Source organism: Asterias amurensis, chromosome 12 (genome assembly GCF_032118995.1).
Source record: "Asterias amurensis chromosome 12, ASM3211899v1".
NCBI lineage: Eukaryota > Metazoa > Echinodermata > Asteroidea > Forcipulatida > Asteriidae > Asterias > Asterias amurensis.
Window position 1 is genome coordinate 14,400,011 of NC_092659.1, and position 11,130 is coordinate 14,411,140.

The window sequence follows — 11,130 nt, forward strand, 5'->3', positions numbered from 1 at the left end:
TCTACTGGTTTGTTGGCGGCACACCATTTTTGCAAAATGGTAGAAAACCTCTATTGGGCCAACACTGGTTTTGTAGCTGCACCATAGACAATCTTTTCTGGGCCAATACTTTTGTTTTTAGCGCCACGCCATTTGACAAAATGGTATAGAAAACCTTTTCTGGGCCAATATTGGTTTCGAAGTGGCACACCGTTTTGGCAAATAATGGTATAAAACAACTTTTTTGTGCCAATACTGATTTGGTAACGGCCACCATTGGGCCGGCATTGAACCGACATTGGTCATAATATGCAATTTTCAAGGCAGGGTGTCAAAGCTGTGGCACAGGATGTCTTAAGATTGTCGAAACAATTAAAAAATGACAAAGTAATGTAATTTGTTGAGAATTTTTTTTGCTATAAAATACCCCAAAATTGTAGATATTAATAAATCTTGATTGCAATAATGTAATAATTTGGAATAACTGATTGCCCAATGTATGTATGTTATCTGGGTATAAAATGGTACTCTTCTAAAAATGTTTGGCAAGTCAGTCAACCCGCTGGTGAGTGTAATTTATTCCTCCACGGTGGTGTGAACTAGAAAATAACAACAATTAATATCAACAATCTACACAATCATAGGTTTTGAAGTAGGCCTGCACCGACCGGACGCAAAATTCGGATATCCCAAAATTCCATCACCGGCTGCAAACGTTGACCGATTGCAAAAAGCCACCACCGATCCCTAAAATTGATTGATTGCAAAAAGCCACCACCGATCCCTGAAGTTGACCGATTGCAAAAAGCCACCACCGATCACTAAAGTTGACCGATTGCAAACTTCCATCACCGGTTGCAAAAGTTGACCGATTGCAAAAAGCCACCACCGATCTCTAAAGTTGACCGATTGCAAAAAGCCACCACCGATCCCTAAAGTTGACCGATTGCAAAAAGCGACCACCGATCACTAAAGTTGACCGATTGCAAAAAGCCACCACCGATCACTAAAGTTGACCGATTGCAAAAAGCCACCACCGATCACTAAAGTTTACCGATTGCAAAAAGCCACCACCGATCACTAAAGTTGACCGATTGCAAAAAGCCATCACCGATCGTGAATATGCATGACCGATCGCTAAACCATCACCGATCGTGAATATGCATGACCGATCGCTAAAATGGACCACTGATCGTGTTTTATCACCGCTCGCTAAAATTGATCACCGATCGCATAGGACCACCACCGATGACAAATTTCCGGTTGCAAATACCATCACCGATGATTAAATGCCTCTTTGGCGTTCCATATACTTCTTCCAGTATCGACTGACTGATTGACGTGATTGGTTCCCCAACACAAACACAGTTCGGCGCCCGTGCATTGTGCGTGTTTTATGGTTCACGTTCACGGGCCGTCCTTTGAAAGCGAAAAAGCAAATGGCCACTTTTCGGCCACCTAGGTAAAATATGATTTTCCGGTATCTGAAAGAAGAAAAGGAGATGGCCACTTTTCGGCCGCCAGAATAAAATCTGCTTTTCAGGTGGCGGAAAAGCAGAGAAATAGAAAATTGCATTTTTACAAAACGTTAAATCTGCTTTTCTACTATTCTGATAGCAGAAAAGCAAATGGCCACTTTTCGTCCACCAGAGTAAAATCCTCTTTTCATGTGGCAGAAAAGCAGAGAAATAGAAAATTGCATTTTCACGAAACGTTAAATCTGCTTTTCTACTATTCCGATATCAGAAAAGCAAAAGGCCACTTTTCGTCCGCCAACATATGGAGAAAAAGTAAAACCTGCTTTTCTGGTAACAGAAAAGTAGAAAAGTAGAAAATGCTTTTCAAAAAACGATCAATCTGCTTTTCAGGTAGCAGAAAAGTAGAAAAGGAGAAAAAATTGCTACAAAAACCCATTAAATCTGCTTTTCTGCAATTCTGATACCAGAAAAGCAGATGTCCACTTTCCGTCCTCCATAGCGGGGGCATCGTGTCGTGCGATGTTACGCACAGTGAATACGGGTGGGTTTTTATACAGCGGCGGTCTTTTTTCGGAGTGAATAATTCGACTGCCTTGAGCAAGGCTAGGAGTATTGTGGCATTCTTTCCCCATGGCGACTGTGATCAGTATACAATAATTGCTGCACGCTGTGACGGGGTCAATGGCGTTTCGTACACCCAAGGGGGGGGGGGATGGCACCCGAGGGTGTACAAAACCCATGGACCCCTATCAAATCGTGCAACAATATGAGTATATTAGTAGATACGTGCGCTATATAAGACTTCGATATTATATTATTATTATACCTCGGTAAATAATTGATTATTCCTCTTCTCGAAGTTCTGTTGTCAACTACAACCTTTATTTTCAACGAGCCTTTGTTGCACGTCACGTGATTGTTCTCGACCAATCAAACTTCACAGTTTGTTACCGAGGTATAACAAACAAAAAACGCCCAACAAAGTGGGACATCAGCCGTGATGACCCCAGTTGTCCCAAATACACTCAATACATCTTTGTGTAACTAAGACGAGACGCGTCATCAAGTTGTTTGATGTGTTTCAGTGAACTTTGGATAGATCTCTTCCCCAAATAATGGATTCTACTTAAACAGGAACTGTCCATGATCACGTGACAGCGTTCCTATGACGGTACTTTCCCCTTTCATGAAATAAATGACATGATATGACCATTGCCCAATTTCACAAAGCACGTAAGCACAAACACTTGCTAAGCATAGAAAATTAATATTGCTTAACAGAAACAGGTTTACCAGAGCCAAAATTGACTTATTTACGTTGTTGTGATTGGTGCCTCACTCTCAATTTTTGCTTAGCAAAGAAATTTAGTCAAGCAGTATTTTTTTATCTTGACAGCTTTATAAAATTGGGCCAAAATTTATGAGTATCCAGACACTAACTCAGTGTATTGGGGCCCAATTTCATGTAGAGCTAACGGCTGAGTGTGTGCTTAGGCCAATAAAAAAAAGAAATACCAACTGATCGTCCCCCGCGCCCGCATCCTTTTTGGGGGCTGCATCGTTTTTTTTTTACCATTTTAGATTTTTGAAAAAAAATATCTAACTTGATGCATGATCTCGAACACGTGTAACCGTCTGTTTCATAAAACAAAATTAGTGAATGGCTACCACTCCAGAAAATCTTTTAGTGTAATAATATCCAACCCTGTGACGTGAATGCGGGTCATCGTGCAACAAATAGATCAAAATAAGTTTGCGCCGCGGTGGTTTCAAACTGAAGAATTGGCGGCCTGTTTGATTTGAAATACATATGCGGCCATCTTGGAAAAAAGTAGAAAATAAATAAAAAAGGCCCTCATCCTCCTCTTTTTGGAAAATATCCGGACGATCAACTGGTATTTTTTTAATTATTATTTGGCCTACTGCGCGATTTTAGATGCTAACCGTAAGCGTGCTAACCTTCCGGTGCTTACTGCACGAAAACACACTTGACGTCACGTGCCTTAAAGGGAAGGTACACGTTTGGTAATTACTCAAAGCAAATATTAACTTAAAAACTGACTTGGTAACGAGCGTTGGAGAGCTGTTGATAGTATAACACATTGTGAGAAACGGCTCCCTGTGAAGTAGCATGGATTTTGAGAAAGTGGTAATTTCCCACTAAAATAATAAAAGACATCTGGCTAGAAGTCTTTTATTCCTATCTGAAAGCACACAAATTCGTCCAACAAAGGTGGGTTTTTCTCATCATTTTCTCGCAACTTCGATGACCAAATTTAGCTCAAATTTTCAGAGGTTTGTTATTTTATGCTTATGTTAGGATACACCGAGTGAGAACTCAAGACTGGTCTTTGCCAATTACCAAACGTGTACCTTCCCTTTAATGTCTTGCTAAAACCTGTGTGAAATACGCTTTTACACTGTTAAGCAATGTTGTCTGCTACTTAGCACAGCAAATTTGCTTTCCGTTAAGCAGCGCTATGAAGTTGGGCCCCATAATGTCTTGACTGCATCAGTCATTAGACCGGACATAAGGACCCGGAGGTTCAAGGTTCAGTTTTATGACTCACATACACATGGGTTGTGGTTTGATGTGGTGTTTAGTATGGTGGCCCTGAAGGGACATCGCATATCGCAAACGTGTGCGCATACGTATGCAATGTCGTGAAACAATTCGCAAATATGTGCGCACACGAATGCAATGTCGTGAAACAATTCGCGAATATGTGCGCACACGTATGCAATGTCGTGAAACAATTCGCAAATTATGTGCGCACACGTATGCAATGTCGTGAAACAATTCGCGAATATGTGCGCACACGTATGCAATGTCGCGAAACAAGTCGCGAATATGTGCGCACACGTCTGCGAATATTATTTGCGATGTCGTGAATTTTATTGCATACCATGTTGCATACCTTTGAATAAAATGTCTAATGATCTGGGGGGTTTCTTTCCAACAGTGAGATAAGCGGTAGTCATTGCAGCAGTAGTCTTTGTTGTGAGGCAAGCGTGTACGTAGCGTAATGATACATTAATTTTGACTAATCAATTTGTACGCCACTCGACACAATCATTATATCCCATCCATGGGAGTGGGGCATGGGGGTGGAAGGAGGCTAAATTGTCTTCCTCCAAATTCTAGGTCAATGCTCTGCTTTACGTGAAAATACTAACTTACACGACTTAATATAATTACCCGGATAAGTTCTAACCCGCTGCCACGCCCCCCAACCAACCCAAACCGTGACGTCATTCAAGGAGATCAATGGTTTTTATCGCTGAAGGTCACACGTGAGGTCAAATAAGCCCAATCATTATGTACCCAGACGTCTACTGGACTAAAACACGCGCTGTTGCATCCGGGTTCTGACTAAGTACGGAACAAGGAAAAACCTTGACGGAAAAATGACGAACATTACGTCTGCTAAATGAATGAATGAAATATCAATGTTTGTTCTTTCCAAGAACTGTTAAACCACGTCAAAGAAAGAGTGTGATATCTAGTCTACATTTGTAAACAACCTATAATTATTGCTGGACATAAATGGCGGATTCAGAAGCAGTTATGAAAGACGAAACTTGTTCGACGATGTCGGGATCGACTCAGCAACCCCTTAAATCGGAATCTTCGTCGGTGTCGAAACAAGAGACTGAATATAAACCTTTTACGTTGAAGAAATGGAACATTGTTGCTATGTGGAGTTGGGATGTAGAATGTGATACCTGTGCAATATGCAGAGTTCAAGTAATGGGTAAGATTTGGGAGTATATTTGGGAATATTATTAATTAAATTAAAGAATAAAGAAAGACATGGAAACAGGAAGGATTCTTTGAATTTGATTTTTAAATGACTCAATAATTGTTATTATAATAGTTATATCAATAATAAGATTAATGGCGATTCAGAACCGCAATGCGTTATGGGTAGGCAGATGGGGCAGATTTGCTACAGCAGTGAATGCTGTCACGCACAACTCGCGCACCCATCGCCTATACTTTGTGTGGGTTCAACAGCGCCCTCTCTTGATATTTTGCTATTCGCGGTAAACCTTATGTATAAGATTATAAATATATTGAATAAGTAAGTTCCGAGGGGGGGGGGGCCGGGTGGGGGGGGGGGGGACATAGTTGCAGTAACGTGACCCTCCTACCGACGGCCTGACCGGTGGGTTATGAGTATTGTCATAATACTGAGAAATGGTCCAACATGTATAATTTCGACAACTAGTCGCCAGATTTGCCCCATTTTTTCCATTTTCAAAAATCCTGACAGTGACACTTGAAACATATTCTAAGAACTCGAGCATTAATACCCAATGAATCCTTTCATAACACTCGGAACACCATTGAGGAAATATTTTGAAGAAAAAAGACAACAAATTACCAGAGCCCGGAGCTAAGCAGTCTGCTGAGATTGAGAAGCAGTTTAGATGGCAAACAAGTAGTGCCAATACGCTGGCTTCAATTTCTTCTGCTTCTTTGCCCTAGCCCCTTTTTGGGTGCGTTCGTTTAGCTTCCCTGGGTCGACCCTGGTGTGTGGCGGGTTTATTTTCCAGGACGATTGGGGTAATTATCTGCACATGTTCGTCCTGGAAAAAAATACGCCACACACCGGGGTCGACCCGGGGAAGCTAAACGAACGCACCCATAGTTGTACATTGCATCAGAGAGTAGACCATTTTTCAAATAGAAACCCACAAATTGCCTAGATTTTCCCCCACCCTGTTGTCATTTACCATTGTCTAATAAGAATATAAGAAGAATACATTAGAACAATTTTATGTAAGCTCTTTTTGGTGTAATTTTATGAAGAATCTTGAACTATCATCGGCGCCATGCTATTTAGTGATGCGCATCTGCAATGACAAACGGTATGACTTTGCTATTTGTAAGTCTTTTGTAAAGGTGGTAATTATCACACACTCAGCCACCCCTGCAGAACTTAGATCAGCTCTGTAAGATGTTTATAATATCAATTCTAACTTGGATCTCTAATTTTGTTTTTCAGATGCTTGTTTACGTTGTCAGACAGAAAATAAACAAGAGGAATGTGTTGGTAAGAGAGCAAGTATAAAAAAAAAATGGGTTTAGACTTGAAAAAAGCTTTCCAAGCGGTCGAGTTGGTCTTTGAAAAGCATTTCATAAATGCATAAAACCCATAAAATGCATTGGGTAGAAAGATGTTGTATAAGTAGAATACAATGATCCACACAAACATGTTTCGAAAGTGCAGGGTTTTCCTTTTACCTCGTCGACTAACACGGTTGGCCATTTATGGGAGTCAAATAAAAAACTCCCATAATGTTAGTTCGCAAAGTAAAAGGAAAACCACGCAATTTCGAGGCAAATTTGTGTGGATCATTGTATTCTACTTTTAAAACATCTTTCCAACCATATGCATTTAACAAACGATTTCAAACGCTTTTTATAGACCAACTCGTCTGATCCAAGGCAACGTGTTCCTAACTGTTTGATATACCCCCTTGCAAATGGTGCTATCGCTAAGTTGTGTGTACACGCTAAACTGCACCCAACTCAAAGCCATCGAAAGTCATCCTTTGAACTCAGTGAGGGCACTATTTAAAGGCAGTGGACACTATTGGTAATTACTCAAAATAATTATTAGCATAAAACCTTTCTTCATGACGAGTAATGGGGAGAGGTTTAATGGTATAAAACATTTTGAGAAACGGCTCCCCCTGAAGTGCCATAGTTTTCGAGAAAGAAATAATTTTCCACGGATTTGATTTCGAGACCAAGTTTAGAACTTGAGGTCTCAAAATCAACCATCTAAACGCACACAACTTCGTGCGACAAGGGTGTTTTTCTTCCACTGTTCTTCCACTCAACCCAAAAGGTCAAAGTAAAGGTCATGACCGGAATTGACATTTTCAAATGCTTTTTATGTTTTATAGTATCTGTGTTTCTAAAACAAAACCTAAATTCTGTTTTGTATTATTATTTTTGGCTTAAGACTTTTACAAAAATGTTTTTCTCAATTTTTTGTTTAAGGTGTATAGTGATGATTATGCAAAAATTAATGGACTCTGAAGGTTCAAAGAGTTTTCTGATGGGTTTCTAGGGGCAGGCAATTCGTGGTAAACAACTCTAATTTTACCTTTTGTTTGTTTTCAGTCGTATGGGGCGAGTGCAACCATTCCTTCCATAACTGCTGTATGTCACTCTGGGTCAAACAGAACAACCGGTGCCCGCTGTGTCAACAGGAATGGATGGTTCAGAGAATAGGGAAATAGACACCAGGCTAAAGGAGAGTGATTGTATATTCAAGTGAGTCAGGATGCCAGATCCTCATTTGAACGTCACCAGCATTTTGAGAATGAGGCCATGTACAGGACACCTGTCAAGGTAGAAACTAGGGCCGAGTCCAAGTGTTATGTCTGATGTGATTGTACGGAACTGAATAGGGCACTACTCTAAATGGACCCTGACTAACTGCCACCTCTGTGATGACAGTATAACTGAGCGGGACATCGGAGAAGTTAAATTGCTCAAAACGGCACCCAGCAATGTCCGTACATAATAAACATTTCTCTGTATATAGAAATAAAACCCAAAGAAAGCTGTGTGACTCTGCTTTGAGGCAATTCGTGTGCTCTGCCATTCTAGCTTGTCCCATCGGTTGATCTGGCTTACTTTTTAAACTCCATTGAAGTGAAAACAAAATTAATGTTGAAAGCACGGGATTTCGATCCGAGGCCATTTCCACTCATGGCTGTAATGGGTGACTTTAGATTGCCAGGTGGCACCAGACTCAGCAGGTAGTTTTCCATTATTTGCGTGGGTCTGAGCATGCGCACATTACCGACACCGATGGATTTACATGTTTGAGGTAAAAGCCTGGTTCATACTTCCTGCGAATGCGAATGCAATACAAGATTTGATGTCACAAATTATCAAAGAACAATTTAAAACAGCTGAACTGTGTTCAACTCTTGCAAACAACCAGCCATGTTACATTAAAATACGCTTCGCATTCTCATTTGCAGGAAGTATGAACCTGGCTTATGTCTGTTGCCAACTAGCGTCCCCAAAATCCCCCAGTAATAAAGGTTGGGGGGGACGGTGACGGTGAAGGGGGTGATGATAAGAACAATCTACAGGTAGAGTTCCAGGAGTGGCATATCTTTTATCCAAACGATAAAATAATTTGTCTTGCCAACTCGACTTATCTCATCGTTTTAGTGTACTAACTAAAGCATTCTCTGATTTTTGCAGAGGAATCTTTGAAAAATTGAACAATAGAAGTAACATGAGTGTTACGCGGAAGGACCCCAAGTCGCACCATATAAGTTTGTGTGGTTTGTTAGCTGAATCTTGTAGACTCCTTTAAAACAATGGAACAAGGCAAGGTTTTTATTTGTTCAGGTATTGAGCTCAATTGTTTTTTCCTTTCTTATTTGTTTTTTCTTATTTTTTCAAAATTTGACAAACTCAACACATAATTTAGGCTTGATAGAAACTTAAAAGCTGTGATACTTTGCTTGACATGTTCACTATATTGAGCAAAGCACGATCTGTAGTGCTTACAGATTAATTAATAATATTTGTTTATGTAGTTCTTTGTAACTTGAGTGAAAGAACTTAAATGAAATGTGAGCAAGTTAATAAATATAGAATATAGAGTGTTTCCCAACTTATTTTGTAATTTTCTTTTAATTTAATTATGACTTGAATAATACTGAAATATGGCAAGACTTAACTATTATTATTATTAGTTTTAAATTTGGGCAAATTCGATTAACATGCATTTCAGATAAAAATGTGACAATTATGCAAGGCTTTTCCCCTCACGTTTTTTTTCTTCTGAGCTCTTTAAAGCAAAGTAAAAAAAAAAATGCAAGACCTCATGGAGCAAAATTTGCATTTTAAAATTTGTCACACGACATTTTAGAGCATTTTAAAGCAAAATTTGATAAAAATGCAAGGCTTAAGCCTTATAATTTTTTCTTGCATTTTAGAACAAAATTTGATGAAAATGCAAGGCTAAAATCTTATATTTTTTTCTTGCATTTTAGAAAATAATTGATGAAAATGCAAGGCTTAAGCCTTGTATGTTTTTTCGTGCATTTTAGAAATAAATTGATGAAAATGCAAGGCCTTATAATTTTGTTGGCATTTTATTTTGTTCATTTTAGAGCAAAATTTTAGAAAAAAAAGCAAGGCTTAAGCATCATAGTTTTTTCTTGCATTTTAGAGTACAATTTGATGAAAATGCATGCCTTGTAATTTTTTCGTGCATTTTAAAGCAAAGTTTGATTACAATGCAAGGCTTAAGCCTTATCTATTTTTTCGTGCATTTAAGAGCAAAGTTTTTGAAAAATGCAAGGCTTAAGCCTTATAATTTTTTCTTGTATTTTAGAATACTTATTGATAAAAATGCAAGGCTTAAGCCTTGTAATTTTTTCTTGCATTTAAGGACAAAATTTGATAAAAATGCAAGGCTTAAGCCTTGTAATTTTTTTTGTGCATTTTAGAGCAAAATTTGATAAAAATGCAAGGCTTAAGCCTTGTAATTTTTTCGTGCATTTTAAAGCAAAGTTTGATAAAAATGCTAGGCTTAAGCCTTATAAGTTTTGCTTGAATTTTAGAACAAAATTTGATGAAAATGCAAGGCTTAAGCCTTATAATTTTTTTGTCCATTTTAGTACATAATTTGATAAAAATGCAAGGCCTTATAATTTTTTCATGCATTTCATAGCAAAAATTTAGGAAAATGAGAGGCCTTGTAATTTTTTTTGTGCATTTTAGAGCATAATTTGATAAAAATGCAAGGCTTAAGCCTTATAATTTTTTCTTGTATTTTAGAATACTTATTGATAAAAATGCAAGGCTTTAAAGCCTTGTAATTTTTTCTTGCATTTAAGGACAAAATTTGATAAAAATGCAAGGCTTAAGCCTTGTAATTTTTTTTGTGCATTTTAGAGCAAAATTTGATAAAAATGCAAGACTTAAGCCTTGTAATTTTTTCGTGCATTTTAAAGCAAAGTTTGATAAAAATGCTAGGCTTAAGCCTTATAAGTTTTGCTTGAATTTTAGAACAAAATTTGATGAAAATGCAAGGCTTAAGCCTTATAATTTTTTTGTCCATTTTAGTACATAATTTGATAAAAATGCAAGGCCTTATAATTTTTTCATGCATTTCATAGCAAAAATTTAGGAAAATGAGAGGCCTTGTAATTTTTTCGTGCCTTTTAGATTAAAGTTTTTGAAAAATGCAAGGCTTAAGCCTTATAAGTTTTGCTTGAATTTTAGAACAAAATTTGATGAAAATGCAAGGCTTAAGCCTGATATTTTTTTGGGTGCATTTTAGAGCAAAATTTGATAAAAATGCAAGGCTTAAAGCCATTGGACCCTTTCGGTTCAGAAAAAAAATAAAAGTTCACAGATTTACAAATAACTTACACGGTTTACAGAAGGCATAGGTGAAAGACTTCTCTTGAAATATTATTACATGAAATGCTTTACTTTTTGAGAAAACAGCAAAACAATATAAATTCTCGTTAACGAGAATTACGGATTTATTTTAAACACATGTCATGACACGGCGAAATGCGCAAAAACAAGGGTGGGTTTTTGACGTTGTTTTCTCCCGACTCCGATGACCGATTGAGCCTAAATTTTCACAGGTTTTTTATTTGATATAGAAGT

The 11,130-nt window shown here is 38.1% G+C and overlaps 1 protein-coding gene across 1 annotated transcript; it reads left to right on the plus strand.

The window, feature by feature from the left end:
* Positions 1 to 4,820: 4,820 nt before the first annotated feature.
* LOC139945519 (RING-box protein 2-like) lies at positions 4,821 to 9,345 on the plus strand. The gene is made up of 3 exons (XM_071942892.1): positions 4,821 to 5,212; positions 6,470 to 6,517; positions 7,597 to 9,345. The coding sequence occupies exons 1-3, from the start codon at positions 5,005 to 5,007 to the stop codon at positions 7,713 to 7,715; spliced, it is 375 nt and encodes a 124-aa protein (XP_071798993.1). The 5' UTR covers positions 4,821 to 5,004; the 3' UTR covers positions 7,716 to 9,345.
* Positions 9,346 to 11,130: the final 1,785 nt, after the last annotated feature.